General features: G+C 37.7%; 1 protein-coding gene across 1 annotated transcript in view; it reads right to left on the reverse strand.

The window, feature by feature from the left end:
* LOC136245248 (uncharacterized) overlaps positions 1 to 16,913 on the reverse strand; it is a 201,949-nt gene that overhangs the window by 17,927 nt on the left and 167,109 nt on the right. Inside the window, exons 30-34 of the mRNA XM_066036736.1 lie at positions 14,898 to 14,964; positions 12,200 to 12,282; positions 11,497 to 11,626; positions 11,378 to 11,419; positions 11,241 to 11,300 (exon numbers count right to left, since the gene is read on the reverse strand). Of these exons, the coding sequence (XP_065892808.1) occupies positions 11,241 to 11,300; positions 11,378 to 11,419; positions 11,497 to 11,626; positions 12,200 to 12,282; positions 14,898 to 14,964 (382 nt within the window). The remainder of the gene's footprint in view (positions 1 to 11,240; positions 11,301 to 11,377; positions 11,420 to 11,496; positions 11,627 to 12,199; positions 12,283 to 14,897; positions 14,965 to 16,913) is intronic.

Consider the following 16,913-nt stretch of genomic DNA (forward strand, 5'->3'; position numbering starts at 1 on the left):
TCAGCTAGAAGAAGTCACCTTGTAGAGAGTTCAGTTTCAAAGAAACCACCATGTAGAGAGCTCAGCTAGAAGAAGTTACTTTGTAGAGAGTTCAGTTACAAAGAAACCACCATGTAGAGAATTCTGCTACAAACTAGTGACCCTGTAAAGACATCAGCTAGAAGAAGTTACCTTGTAGAGAGTTCAGCTACAAAGAAACCATTCTGTAAATAGCTCAGCTGCAAACAAATCACCTATACAGAATTCAGCTACAAACAAATCACCCTGTAGAGAGATCAGCTAGAAGAAGTTACCTTGTAGAGAGTTCAGCTTCAAACAAATCACCCTGTAGAAAGATCAGCTAGAAGAAGTCACCTTGTAGAGAGTTCAGTTTCAAAGAAACCACCATGTAGAGAGCTCAGCTAGAAGAAGTTACTTTGTAGAGAGTTCAGCTACAAAGAAACCATTTTGTAAAGAGCTCAGCTGCAAACAAATCACCTGTACAGAATTCAGCTACAAACAAATCACCCTGTAGAGAGATCAGCTAGAAGAAGTTATCTTGTAGATAGTTCAGCTACAAACAAATCACCCTGTAGAGAGATCAGCTAGAAGAAGTTATCTTGTAGAGAGTTCAGCTACAAAGAAACCATCATTCAGAGAGTTCAGCTTCAAACAAATCACCTGTAGAGAGTTCAGCTACAAACAAATCTCCCTGTAGAGAGATCAGCTAGAAGAAGTTACCTTGTGGAGAGTTCAGCTACAAACAAATCACCCTATAGAAAGATCAGCTGGAAGAAGTCACCTTGTAGAAAGTTCAGTTACAAAGAAACCACCATGTAGAGAGTCCAGCTACAAACTAGTGACCTTGTAGAGACATCAGCTAGAAAAGTTACCTTGTAGAGAGTTCAGCTACATTCTGTAAAGAGCTCAGTTGCAAACAAATCACCTATACAGAATTCAGCTACAAACAAATCACCCTGTAGAGAGATCAGCTGGAAGAAGTTACCTTGTAGATAGTTCAGCTACAAACAAATCTCCCTGTAGAGAGATCAGCTAGAAGAAATTACCTTGTAGAGAGTTCAGCTGCAAAGAAATCACCCTGTAGAAAATTCAGCCACAAACAAATTGCCCTGTAGAAAGATCAGTTAGAAGAAGTTACCTTTTAGAGAGTTCAGCTACAAAGCAACCATTCTGTAAAGAGCTCAGCTGCAAACAAATCACCTATACAGAATTCAGCTACAAACAAATCACCCTGTAGAGAGATCAGCTAGAAGAAGTTACCTTGTAGATTGTTCAGCTACAAACAAATCTCCCTGTAGAGAGATCAGCTAGAAGAAGTTACCTTGTAGAGAGTTCAGCTACAAAGAAACCACCTTGTAGAGAGTTCAGCTGCAAAGAAATCACCCTGTATAAAATTCTGCCAGAAACAAATTGCCCTGTAGAAAGATCAGTTAGAAGAAGTTACCTTTTAGAGAGTTCAGCTACAAAGAAACCATTCTGTAAAGAGCTCAGCTGCAAACAAATCACCTGTACAGAATTCAGCTACAAACAAATCACCCTGTAGAGAGATCAGCTAGAAGAAGTTACCTTGTAGATCGTTCAGCTACAAACAACTCACCCTGTAGAGAGAGCATCTAGAATAAGTCACCTTGTAGAGTGTTCAGTTACAAAGAAACCACCATGGAGATTTCTGTAATCAATATATGTATTATATATCTATATAATTTGTACATTTACTGATAAAATATTTAAAGTACATCTACTTCATCTTTTCTTCTTCCTGCGGTAAAGAAAAAAAACATAGGTTAAAAGAGTCCCAAAGCTGGCCATAGGCCGGCTTTGGGGTATACAAATACAAAAAGAAATGAAATCTAATCCAAAACAGCCAAGCTGTAAAAAAAGTGTGCGGCCCTCAGAAAGGCTATGGTGAAAAAAGATGTGAAATCCAAGGTGGCAGCCAAGAAATGGCTGTGATGGTAAGTTAATGGTAAATATTTTAATAACGACAATTCAGGTGAATTTTTGTGCCGCTTGGTCTTGGCACAAAATTCACCTGAATTGTCATTATTAAAATTTTTACCATTAACCTACCATCATAGCCATTTCTTGGCCACCACCTTGGATTTCACATCTTTTTTCACCATAGCCTTTCTGAGGGCCGCACACTTTTTTTACAGCTTGGCTGTTTTGGATTAGATATATACATATCTTGAAATTTGTGTACATGTATACAGTAGATGATATGAAACATACTCTGTAACATTGTGTAAAGGTATTATTCATTTTACACTTTGGCAAGCAGGCCCGTAACCAGGATTTGTCAAAGGGGGGTTCAACTTTGACATGGTAGGAGTTTATGGCAGTGGGGGTCTGGGGGCACAGCCCCCCAGCCACTGACAACACTTTAATATTTGACTTCTCCTAAATGGTCTAAAAGATACACACTAATAACTCCAAAGAACAGTTGCAAGTGTATAATTCTGACTAATCCCTTCAAATCTGACATACTGTATAATTTGAAGTTTATCTCAACTTCAGTACATGTGTGCAGCAACTGCACATGCTTGGGTTAATTTTAGTAGCTTTAACTAGAAACATTTCTTCTATACATTGATATAATCAACACATGAAGTTATCCATTAATTTACTATCTACTTATCGGTGTTTTGTTCAGTACTCCTCTACTCAATCAATAGCTATTATTCCTTTGTGTTACACTTAAGTGACATGAGCTATATAAGTCACATGTGACTTCTTGGCCATACTGTACAATGTTGTGGTTTCTTAGGACAGGGGTTTATTTACAGTGCACATGCAGACTAAGTGGTCAAGTACATAGCTAAAATAATGCACAAGGCATTTTTCCAAGATGGTTCACTATTTTTGGTGGTGATTCTCATATTTGATGGTGATTCATAAGTGCAGGGGTCTTGGGGCATAGCCCCCACTACTGGCACATTTTAAACATTAAAATTACATTGATTCATGATTTCTTATTTTATGGTTGGTCCTTTATTATTACAGCTATTTTAGCTTGAATTTTCAAAGGGAGTTTCCAGAACCCCATGCATGCCTTCCCATGTACACCCCTGCACATCAGTGAAAGAGCTAGGACTTCGCAAGTAATTTATACTCATGCAGATATTATTATTGTGAATTTCCTTGCTATATATTAGTTGGCCAGCACTATCCAATTAACTGAACATCAAGAGCATTATATGCACATAAGCATTTCTCAGGTATACAATGTTTGAGAAAACTAAGGCTTTGTACTCACCGGGAATAGAATCCATGTTGTATGAAGAGACAATTGAATAATGGGTGGGTGTTATCGTGGAAGTGATAGAAACGTACAATGATTCTGTTTAACGCCGATCAAAACAGTTAGCATGTGACACCTACTATTAATAGATCAGGCGGATTCTAGACAAGCGAACTACTGTTCATTTGTGTTTGAAAGTAAGCGACAGTGACTCTTTTGATTGGAAGACGAGTGATTGCTACTCCTGCTTAATAAACAACATGATTGGAGGTTGCTACTAATCGCTGGAGGTTAGTTTGTGTTGGTTAAAACACTTTGATAGTCTTGTTTCTTTAGTCTCACGTAACTAGGCTACCTTCACTCATGTATGGGATGGGAGAAAGCCTCACCTGACAGGCCATTGTGTGAAGAAGGTGCAGTTTCCAGCTGGTAAGTTTGTGTGATGATGCATAGCTCTCCACCTGAAGCCTTTTAGTGCCAGGCCCAGACTGATCACTGATATGGGCCCTGAGAAACTGCCAAATTGCATCCCACATACTGAACGCTGATGGAGAGAACAAACAGCATACACAAAATGTGCCCTTAGGCTGTTAATTGCTATGTGCATGGTTGTGCTTGCTATTAACTGCTATTATTATATGTAGCTACAGTCTGCCACCATCAGCAACATTCCACATAGCTACTTGTGCACACTGACATATCCATGAAATTCTGGTATTGCATTTCAGCCACATTTGCTCTCCAATTTTTTTTTTGGTCTTGCAGCATATTCACGGCATCATGTGATCATTTTAGTACAAATGACCCAGCTCATGTTAAATACAGTACATAACTCAAATATCAGCTGTAGGTGACAGACAGTTGAAATACTCTGCTTTTATCCCAATCTTACTGTGGTCTGCTAATACATCCCTTATGCATATGTGCCATTCAATTCCTCTAGAATTGTATTACTGTGCATCTTTTCTACCTGCACACACTGTGTTTGCCATGCACTGTTTGTACATGCCCCATTAGTAGGTTGTCTCATTGGTGATTGTACTTGGTTGTATTTGCCCCGGGCCTAGTAATAATAATCCTGTACCAATAACAGCCCAGCTGTAAAAAAGGCGAGGCCAAGGATGCACAAGTACATGTTCATGGAGTAACTACAACCAAAAGACATGATATTAAAATCTGGCCAAGAAAGCATTTACAGTAATAGCACTTTTGTGCATTCATTTTCTATATGCTTCACGTTATCACATCCAGCTAGCTGTACATGTGTGCTTGCAATATAAACAATACTACTGAGATGATAAAAGATGTTACACTGCATTGTTACCAAAACTAATTTAACTAAAAATTTACAATTAGTTTCTACTTGGCCATCTTTTTATTTCAATATACAGTGCAAAAAGATGGCCAAGTAGAAACCAATTGTAAATTTTTAGTTAAATTAATTTTGGTAACAATGCAGTGTAATATCTTTTATCGTCTCAGTAGTATTGTTTATATTGTAAGCACACATGTACAGCTAGCTGGATGTGATAATGTGAAGCATATAGAAAATGAATGCACAAAAGTGCCTATACTGTAAATGCTTTCTTGGCCAGATTTTGATATCATGTCTTTTGGTTGTAGTTACTCCATGAACATGTACTTGTGCATTCTTGGCCTCGCCTTTTTTTACAGCTGGGCTGTTTTTGGCACAGGATATCACTACTTTTTGTTGAATAGAGAACATACAGTTAGGTATCAAGACACACGGTAGTGTGTCGTGCGGCCCAAGAAGCCGGCGCGTAACACCCGTGAGTATATTGACAGGAAGAAAGAAAACGCAATTTTCGCACCTCCGTAGCTCTGTGCTTCCTTGATGAAACAAGACGATTTTTGCTGTGGACATTCCCTCCAACTGCAGCACTCCACATTCCAAATTTGAGCGAAATCACTTCGCGCGTTCCCGAGATATGCGACTTCAAAAATTGGCTCAGTTTCTTCGTTTTTTTCTTCTTCTTCTTATTTTTCTTTTTCTTGTCGCACACTTACAAAAACTGTTATAAAACTCGAACGCCATATCCGATTGCCTTCAAATTTGGCACACAGAAGGGGGATATAAAGGCGCATCTCGGTACCAACTTTGGCTGGAATACGATAAACAGGCAAAGAGTTATGAGCGATTATTCACGAAAAATAACACCAATATGTTGTCACGCCTACAGGGTAAACCGCGTATGGGAAGAAGCTGAAAATCGGTGGGTGAATAGGTTAACTATTGAACCTCAAACCTTTTGTGGTTTGAAAGAAATCGAGCTAAAAACCAGGAAGATACAACGAAAAAACCAACAGTGTGTAACAATTACGCAATCGAGATCAGCTAATAAAAAAACGACTGCTTGCCACGCCTACCAGATAAACCGCTTAGGGTAATGCTTTGAAAATCGTTGTACAGATGGAGTAATCATCTTAGAAAGGCTCATCAATGGTGTAGAAGAATCAGACTTAAAGCCACGGAGTTATAACGCGAAATCCAACTTGGTGCGGCAAGTGCGAGATCGAGATACTCTAATAGAGCAGTCATCCTAATAGAGCAGTCACCCTGAAGAGAATTCAAGAGATCAGCTAGAAATAAGAAACCTGTATAGAGATCAGCTACACACAAGTCACCCTGTAGAGAGATCAGCTAGAAGAAGTTACCTTGTAGGGAGTTCATGCAACTATGGAAAGAGATAGTTCAGCTAGAAAAAATCACCTTGTAGAGTTCAGCTACAAAGAAACCACCATGTAGAGAGTTCAGCTACAAACAAATCGCCCTGTGGAGAGATCAATAGAAGAAGTTACCTTGTAGAGAGTTCGGCTTCAAACAAATCACACTGTAGAAAGATCAGCTAGAAGAGGTCACCTTGTAGAGAGTTCAGCTACAAAGAAACCATCATGTAGAGAGTTCAGCTACAAACAAATCTCCCTGTAGAGAGATTAGCTAGAAGAAGTTACCTTGTAGAGAGTTCAGCTACAAAGAAACCATCATGTAGAGAGTTCAGCTACAAAGAAACCATCATGTAGAGAGTTCAGCTACAAACAAATCTCCCTGTAGAGAGATCAGCTAGAAGAAGTTACCTTGTAGAGAGTTCGGCTTCAAACAAATCACACTGTAGAAAGATCAGTTAGAAGAGGTCACCTTGTAGAGAGTTCAGCTACAAAGAAACTATTTTGTAAAGAGCTCAGCTGCAAACAAATCACCTGTACAGAATTCATCTACGAACAAATCACCCTGTAGAGAGATCAGCTAGAAGAAGTTACCTTGTAGATAGTTCAGCTACAAACAAATCTCCCTGTAGAGAGATCAGCTAGAAGAAATTACCTTGTAGAGAGTTCAGCTACAAAGAAACCACCATGTAGAGAGTTCAGCTGCAAAGAAATCACCCTGTAGAAAATTCTGCCAGAAACAAATTGCCCTGTAGAAAGATCAGTTAGAAGAAGTTACCTTTTAGAGAGTTCAGCTACAAAGAAACCATTCTGTAAAGAGCTCAGCTGCAAACAAATCACCTGTACAGAATTCAGCTACAAACAAATCACCCTGTAGAGAGATCAGCTAGAAGAAGTTAACTTGTAGAGAGTTCAGCTACAAAGAAACCATCATTTAGAAAGTTCAGCTTCAAACAAATCACCTGTAGAGAGTTCAGTTACAAACAAATCTCCCTGTAGAGAGATCAGCTAGAAGAAGTTACCTTGTAGAGAGTGAAGCTACAAACAAATCACCCTATTGAAAGATCAGCTAGAAAAGTTACCTTGTAGAGAGTTCAGCTACAAAGAAACCATTCTGTAAAGAGCTCAGCTGCAAACAAATCACCTGTACAGAATTCAGCTACAAACAAATCACCCTGTAGAGAGATCAGCTAGAAGAAATTACCTTGTAGATAGTTCAGCTACAAACAAATCACCCTGTAGAAAGATCAGTTAGAAGAAGTAACTTTGCAGAGAGTTCAGCTATAAAGAAACCATTTTGTAAAGAACTCAGCTGCAAACAAATCACCTGTACAGAATTCAGCTACGAACAAATCACCCTGTAGAGAGATCAGCTAGAAGAAGTTACCTTGTAGATAGTTCAGCTACAAATAAATCTCCCTGTAGAGAGATCAGCTAGAAGAAATTACCTTGTAGAGAGTTCAGCTACAAAGAAACCATTCTGTAATGAGCTCAGCTGCAAACAAATCACCTGTACAGAATTCAGCTACAAACAAGTCACCCTGTAGAGAGATCAGCTAGAAGATATTACCTTGTAGATAGTTCAGCTACAAACAAATCACCCTGTAGAAAGATCAGTTAGAAGAAGTTACCTTTTAGAGAGTTCAGCTACAAAGAAACCATTTTGTAAAGAGCTCAGCTGCAAACACATCACCTGTACAGAATTCAGCTACGAACAAATCACCCTGTAGAGAGATCAGCTAGAAGAAGTTACCTTGTAGATAGTTCAGCTACAAACAAATCTCCCTGTAGAGAGATCAGCTAGAAGAAATTGCCTTTTAGAGAGTTCAGCTACAAAGAAACCATCATGTGGAGAGTTCAGCTGCAAAGAAATCACCACTGCCCAAATTTCAAGGCAATAGCTCTTTCCAATCTGAAGTTATCAATTGTCAAAGTTGGCAAATTGGATGTGTGTGGAAGGCCCCTTTTTGCAAATCCGGTCACATATGTATTATATATATAATTTGTACATTTACTGTACATATATACATGCACTACACACTACATTGTACATTTACACTACATATATACATGCATACATAATAGCAGCTTCAGCAACAGATTAACTAGCTAAACTAGTAGTAAAAGCTTCCAAGTTTAGTGTTTAGAAGTGCTACTAAAAGTGACTTGCTAAAAGAAAATTCATTCAAACTGAAAATAATGTTCAAATTCCCGCAAGGACTCATGTGATATCTCGCGTGATGTTTCACGTAAATAAGAACCAGCAAAGTCGAGGCTACAGTCTTAACTGTTCTTGCTGAAGCAGTGGGTTGGTGATATAGTCGAAATCTGTGCATGACAAGTGGAGCCGAATCAGCTGCGAGTTGTTGCTGAATGTATGCCTCGGAATGGACATGAAGCCTAACGGCACTGAATGCATCACACTATTCTCCCAGCAAATTGCCAGGTAAGTTCATGTATAGCTAAGTCATTGTAAACGGCTATATAACTACCGTCGTAATTTTAGACAGGAATCTCCCATGCCATAGTAGCATCCTGGGATTATATACTATGCTTGTGTAGGCCAGAGCCTTGTCGCTGGCTTGTTCTAGCTGTGTGGGTCAGACCGCGACCAAGTTGAGCTGAACCCTGAGAAAACAGCTAAAAATGAAAGAGGATATTTTCTCAACGTTTCAACCAACCAAGATGGTTGGTGATGACAACAAAGATGTCAAGAGCAAACAAGTGCTTCCACCAACAGTTCAGGAAAGGTTAATAGACTATATACTTTTATGGCTTCCTATAATGTATGGTGAAAAGTTTGGCTATAAATAATGTGTCGGGCATTGAATGATTAGTGGGTAAGTCAATACTACAAATGAGTTAATATTTTTGAGGGCCCAGCTCAATTCGTACATACAGTAGGCCATAATTACTATGCATCGATTGATTGATTTGATAATAATATAAGCAGATCTGAGACAACCATGGACCCTACTATATAGTAACTGGGCAGATATATAGAGTTATGTATACTCTGATATAATTGTTGAGTGTTGTATTTTTCCAATGGTCAAAGCTAAATTAACCATTTTAGATAGCTTTTTGTGATGTTGAAGGTGTCAGGCAAACTCCAGTTAGGGGCAGGCAATAAAAGACTTTTTCAAAACAGGAGAGGAACATGCTTAGGCCCACAAGGTACAGGCTTAATCTACTTACCCCAGTAGATGCACCATATTATATATAATGCACATATCAATGTATTGCCCTACTAACCCCCCCTTCGGGCATATATAGGGCTATATGGGCACAACCGAATGTTAAATGCCCCATGGTAGGACAAACCTATTGTGTCAGATCCCCACCATTGGCTCCAGTTGCAACGTGGGGGATTTGACATAGCGTAGAAAAAATACTTGGGTGCTTAATGAATGATTGTCAAATGCCCCATAGCGAAGCAGCAGTTTCATGTCAATTCGCCTTGTAAAGCCCCACTTACAGGCTTTACATCCAAGGGGGGTGGTGGGGTAACACATTGATAGGTGCATAATGAGTTTGCATCATAAACCTTGTGTTAAAATTTAGTCTGTCTTGCTTTTTTCATGCTTATAGCAGCAAATGTGCTTATTCTCAAACAATCAGGACTGGAAAAACTACAAATTGTCTTCTACTTTTATCTATCAACTATTCAATCACTGCTAGTTTATTAAAATTTCCTTTGCTGTTGTGTAACTTGTTTACCATTATGCTATAACCATTAGTCCCTCCTAGTTTATATGTCTCCTAGCAACAAAAATTGTTATGCCAACAATGTAGGTGAGAACCACAAAACAAGTCAAGTAATATATTCCAAAATTGGTCATCAACTGCTGCAGTATGCTGAATACATCTTGGGAATGGCTATGTGGGATGCTCACTTTAACAATAATCATAATAGTGGAATTAAGTGTTTGTTGACATGTTAGCCTGACTATATGATTACATGTTTTTAGTTAGCTGTGCCTTGCCATACTGTATCCCTTTCTGTATATGCAGGGTGGATACTGATGTTGTGACTGTTGGTGGGTGAGTTTATGGTCAATGGACAAATCACGCAAGTGGTGCATGAAGAAAATTTAATATGTGATCAAGACCCCATGAACTCTTGATGGTACTTCATAGCCAAACACTAGTGTATCTGGCTTCTTGTGCTATTGTAGCCATTTTTTAAATTTTATTGGATCATCATAATGTAAATTTTTACTATTACAGTATATTCATGCTATCATTAAAGAGTTTCTATAATTGTGGGTTAAGTGCTGAAAGGTGATGAGCTGATACTGGCTTTTTAAGTGAACACTGACGTTTCACAGGCACTGAAGGGCTGGGGCGGGATTAAAGACATGCACGGGTAATGTAGCAGTAAGTTACTTCAACTATATCACTACAGTGGGTATGAAACAGCTGGCTATAGCTATGTACGGCTCTGCATGGGCTGGAGTCCCACTATAACGAGTCGGTGGAGGCATACCGTGGCGAATTTAAAACAAATCAGTGACTGGACTCACAATTAAACCAAGAGTTGACAGCACAATGTCTATCAAATCAGCCAGCTCGCTATGGCTAATGACCTTGCCCACTTCCACACTGTTTGGTTTTGGGAATTGAGGCGGGCGCCTCACACCTCGACGTCATGGCGGCAAGTTTGAATCTTCAAAGAGCACAAAAGCAATCTCATAAACTAACAAACAACTTTTAGCGAAATTAAATGTACTGATACATTGTGCAAAAAGCCCCTGATAGCTGCAGCCTTTTTATAATACAACTTCATGGTTGAAAGAAAATCACTCCAATGGGATGCGATGACGAAGAAAATGAAAAAAAGAATGATGCACATTTGAATAAATAATTTAATTAATGCATTGTAAATGGGCGAGTGATGAAACAAACTACTCCAACAATTCGCCTGACTTTTCGTGTGGTAGTTACGCATTATACAAAGGTTACATGCCCCTGGTTTCAAGGCGGAATTTTTTAGTAAGGCTGAGATTTTGCCATGTGGATTTTAAAAGATTGCATAATCGATCCCTCATGTAAATGACTCACAGTAGTGGTCACATGTTTATTATTGTGGGTGCGCACTTTGTGCTTCTTGGCCTCGCGACTCACTACCGTGAGTCTTGATAATAAAACAGTAATTCAGTGGTCATTACAACTTGCAATAATTGCAATTCAAATAATCAATTTCAGACATGACAGCTGAATACATGAGTTTGTTTTGAATTTTTTGGTAATGATGAAAGCTACATGGTACAGCATACTGCATTTCTACAAAATTTACACACAATTAGCCAACCTCTTTTGAAGATTTCAATAATCTGTTATTTCTCCACACTTCTTGCACACCTTTTACAACCTGTAAGCAATTTCATGTACGTATTTTTGTTTTTACATAATATAACTTTTTCTGCGATATGTTCAACTACAATTTACCTCTTTGTTTGTAATAGCATATAACACCAACACTGCTGCACCCTGTAAAATAATGTATACGGATATGTCACTTATGTACATCAATGTTAAATCATTCAATATTTCAATTCACACTACACCTGCAGGGAACTCAAAATAGCAAAGCTCCATCTTAATGCAACAGAGTCACTATCAAGCATAAACACCAGCCCTAATATCCAAGTTCCTCCAATTAATATCAGCACCATCACCATTCTCCACAGCAGAGTTCTGTAATGAATACAGCTTACAAGAAATTTTACAGTGGCATAGCAAAATGAACACACGAATATTTCCTTGTGTTTACATTGCATAAAACATAAATATCATTGCTCAACAGTACTAATAGCAGAAGTATATTCTTATAAAGCAGTCACCCTAATACGAGAGCCATGCTAGTAGAACAGTCATTCACCCCTAACAAAAGCTAGAAGTTTTAAAATAAATTGTTTTAAGGTTATATTTTAATGCGAGGGAGTGATGTAGAGCTAGCAGCTTAACATGGACAGCTGGAGCATGAGCAATGCACAGGCTTAGTTACTCCATTTACAGTAACTAGTAGCATGTTACACCTACCTCAAACTACACTGAATATGAAGGACTTCATGTTAACTTTTAGTTCTTTACACTGCTAGACTTATTATATGACCTACTCAAATACGTATTATTAGGCATTTTGAACAATTACTTTGACTATACCATGACCTTAAGCATTATATTATGTATTCCTGTTACTGTATGGTGTCAAAGCAGAAAATTAATATAATATTGTGTATACATCAATGCATAAACATTATCACATACTTAGCTAAGCTAAATCTTTCTTTTCTTCTCTCTTTCATTAAGGTAACTGTCCCAAATGAACACAGTATACTGACAAAATTAACCTGTATGTGGTAAATTGTTACTGAATACAACATACATGGTACTGTAGCATTAGTATGTATTTACATTGATACATAATAAAATAATGTCCATCTAGCATATTAAATATCAAATATCTGCTTCCCTGAGCCTTTATGGTTCTTACAAGTATCTGTTTCCCTTTCATTTTACAAGGCTGTCTTGCAGCAACCATAATATTATGGAGGTATTTATTTTCAGTATCAAAACTTTCCTTAGAGAAGAATTATAGGTAGATGTCACAAGCTATTTGACTACTGTAAGAGGGAGTATATACCTGTAGATGCATTTGCTGTTTGTTTGCCACAACATAAAAAGATCATATTGCGACCACACCTTTGACAATCAGAAATGCCATGCCCTAAAATAATCAGAGCACTACAACAGTACATCTCGCCACACAGCTTAATGATAATTTGGTTTAGAAAACACACTCATTAATTTAGTATGTTACTCGTAACAAAAAAAAAAAATTATTCATTTAAGTATGGTTCCAGTGATGAAGTAGTGAAACAAGAGATTGTAATGATGTTAGTATTATACTACATAACTATGTGGGAAAATTCCTACTTAGACAGCCCTACTTCTATTTTAAATTATTAAATACACGAGTTTTTTTTTGTTGTTTTACCTATTAGAGTTATAAATTTCTGGTGAAATGTATTTTTCAAGTAAGAAACTTGATGAATGTTTCAGCCATGTACATTTTATCCATAGAGTGCAAATCTATTTGTAAAAATAATATGCATGAATATTGAGCATAATTTTGAGCAAAATTTTTGAGCAGTACAGCATAGTATAGTAGGTAAAATAAAAGACATTAACAGGCGGGTCCCTATACAAGTTTTAACTGTTCAATTACTATCTATTAAAACTATTAAACATGGTGTTGTAATAAGGTGAGCCAAGTGGACCACAGAGGAACCTTATAGTAGAGCGGCATAGTGTGATAGTTGTGCAATTTTTGATACAATTATGAAACTTTCCATATAAGTTGTACTCCTTGTGACATAATTTTTTGGATATAGAGCCATTGCATATTTGACCTTTGTGACTTTACAGCCGTTTTTGTATTGAAAATTCATCATTTTTGCCTTTATCCCCCTGAGGCATCATTTTGTACAGTTTCAAATTAAAGGTGCTGCTAAAACAAACTACTCGGCTTTTATTTCAAGTAAATAAGTGATTGCATTCCAAAGTTATGATCATTTATATTAACCATGAAATTCTATGAATTACTTGCCCATTAGTAATTTACACCCCAAGGGCAAAGAATTTCATGACTTACAAAAATGATCATAACTCTGTAGTGGAATGAGATACTAACTTCAAACAAAAGTCGATATAATTCTTAGATCAACGTCTTTAATTTGATATCATGTTTTAACAGTGTAAAATAATGCCTCAGGGAGATAAAGACAAAAACAATTAATTCTCAGTGAAAAAAATGGCTCAAAAGGTCACCAAAGGTCAAATCTGTGATGTCTCTATATCAAAAAACATATGTCACGAGGAGCACAATTTGTGTGGAAAGTTTCATAATTGTATCACAAAGTGCACGAAATTCCCATTTTTTGGTGCTATGCAGCTCTACTATTAGACTACTGATCTATGTAATAATCTCCAGGATAGTTTCAAGGAGTGTGGTCATTCCATGCTGGTTTTCACATGTACTTGTAATAAAAGGTGTGGTTGAATTGATCAATCGCAACAAGGATTTGTTTAGGTCATCAAGGGACATGTCACTTGCTTGATTATTACTAGAGCTACTAGGGGTGTGGTCAGTTCATTGTTACATTGTCTACTGGTACATTGTCTACTAACTGGTAATCAAGACTCAGTCATGAGGCCACACCTCTTACAGCAGCGTGAGTACTTTAAATTTTGGTGTTGATATGGAAATTAATACTTTTGTTGCATAGAGTATTTTACATGCATGAAGCATAATTATTCCAGTTCATAGTTCATTAATTATACCTACCATAAAAGGTAGGAAAATAAGAGGGGTGTGGCTGGATTTGCTTTGTAGCTGTTGCTGTGGTAACATTTGAGTTTTGCGCTGAATGTATATTTAGTGTAATCTGAATAGGGAAATTATAATAACCAAGTTGACTCTGACAAATAATACCATCCTTGGTCCTTGCATGAAGAAGATGAAGACCAGCATGTTTGAACATAAAAAGGAAAGACAAGGCTGACGATCTTCAAAAGAGACATGCCACTGATGAGTGGCATAATATAGTGAACATGTGCTGTGCCATTTAGCCTCTAGCTTTGCCACTGCGGTTAAGGCTGGGAGAATAAAAATTAAGTCTTTTGTGATTTATAATTCTATATATTTGACCTTTTGTAAGTGTTTTCTATGTATATTGACAAAAGAATATGATTAGGAATAAAAACAAAAATGGGACTGCAAAGTGCACAGCCTTATATATTAGCATGCACACAAATCAATTTAAATTTGAGGTTTCCAGATTGTAGAAATGCACAATATGTAATATGTGCATAGGTATGTGCATCTATATACATATGTTCAAACCAATGCACACTATATATATGCTATTATTATTATGTATGCTAACTTAGAATTATGACTTACCAACAATATCAGAATGATGGGAGCTATAAATGCCCAAATAGTGTTTTCGCCATTCGAAATCCAGCACCTACGTATATGTTATGTTGTATGTACATTTACACTTGCAAGTAAAGTAAATTGTTCAGTATTACATGTATTTTGGTTCAAACACAACACAAAAACATACCCAACATTACACAATCGAGATATGTGACCAGATTTTGGAAAACTGATCCAAATTGCACATCAGACAAAATCAAACTAATACCACCAGTGGGTAGCTACACTACCATACTATTGATTTTAAACCTCGGCATTACTCAAGGCTGGCTTTAATGATTGTTAATTCTGGGTGGTATGAAAGGCTCGAATGGTGACTTCTGACATTGGTAAGGACCTGTGGCTAGTGGTACAGCCATGAATGGCTTGTTTTAGCTGTCCAAACATGTTCTGTGGTGATTTTGCTACATATCAGCCACTAAGGGCCAGCACAGCTCTGTAATCTTGTGTTTGGACTTCACTCGTGCTCTTACTCCATTTTGAAGTCTAATTCTTGCCCACCCCACCACCCCCACCCTCCACCTCTTTGTAAGCACTTGCGATACTACCTTACTCATCCAACTCGTCAGATTTTCGATCTTATTTGTTGGAAAACTCTACAAGAAGCTATACAAGTGTTGGGAATGCTCTGAAAGGTTATAAAATGATGTATTTCTGGTGTAAATTTCATGTGCGTGCTCACAACCCTTGGCAAGTTATAATTTAAATCTTTAAAACCATTTATCTCATAACTTCTAATGTGCGATTTGAATCGATTTCCTAAAATCCATTTGCATATTCTAATAGAGCAGTCAGCTATAGTGCAATTAATTATCACACCTACTGCCTAAGCTGCTTATGCAAACTGGCTGAATTTTCTTACATAGGTCAGTAAACTATTAATGCAAAAATCAACCATACATGCTTGTAACAAGTGCGTTTCAATGAATTCGAGATACTGTAATAGAGAAGTCGTACATGAAATATTCAACAAGTAATACAAAGTTACAAAATTGATTTATATATACTAAGGGTCACTTTAAAATCTTGTTCTTCTGTTTACTATTAGAAAATGAAATAAGATGGACTAAAAGCGGTGCTTGCACATTCAAAAAGAAATGAAATGTAATCCAAAACAGCCCACATGCTCAGAGTTAGGCTGCAGCCAACTATATAAATGGGCATGAACGTGGTTAAAAAGTGTGAGTAAGAGACAATTGCATGCATACATGCACACATAGACACACAAACACATATGGCCAAAGCCTTCTGCTACTGCTAGCACAGTCACGTGTACCTAGTGAACCAGCACTCGGACACCTATGTGCTACTCAGGTGCTGCTAGTTAGCACAGGTTATAGACATGCACACTACACATTATATATGTATGTACGTGACCATCAAGACACACGGTAGTGTGTCGTGCGGCCCAAGAAGCCGGCGTGCCACACCGTGAGTATATTTACAGGAAGAAAGTAAATGCGGTTTTCACACCTTTGTAGCTCCGTGATTCCTTATCCGATTGAAACCAAAATTGCTACAGACGTGCCAGCTAGGTGAGGGAGTACACATTCCAAATTTGAAGAAAATCGCTCCAGCCATTTCCGAGATACGAGCGGCCAAAGTTTGGGTTTTTTTTCTTTGTTTTTTTTTCTTCTTCTACTTCTTTTCGCACACTTTGCAAAATCCGAAATAAAACACGAATGCGTGCTCCAATCGGGCTGAAATTTGGCACACTTAAAGGGCTCATTAAGGCGAATCTCAGTACCAAGTTTGGTAGGAATCCGATGAACATTCACCGAGTTATGACCGATTATTTGCGTAAAATAAGGTCGAAGGTCTGTCACGCCCACAGGGTAAACCGCTTGAAGGAATGAGCTGAAAATTGCTATGTAGATGGAGTAGATTAGATTAGATTATCTATTTTTGTCAAAAGACAAGGGTACACAAAAGGCTAAGCCTGTAAACGTGCTCCCCTTCACAAAAAGCACATACAAA

This window comes from Dysidea avara, chromosome 15 (genome assembly GCF_963678975.1).
Source record: "Dysidea avara chromosome 15, odDysAvar1.4, whole genome shotgun sequence".
Taxonomy (NCBI): Eukaryota; Metazoa; Porifera; class Demospongiae; order Dictyoceratida; family Dysideidae; genus Dysidea; species Dysidea avara.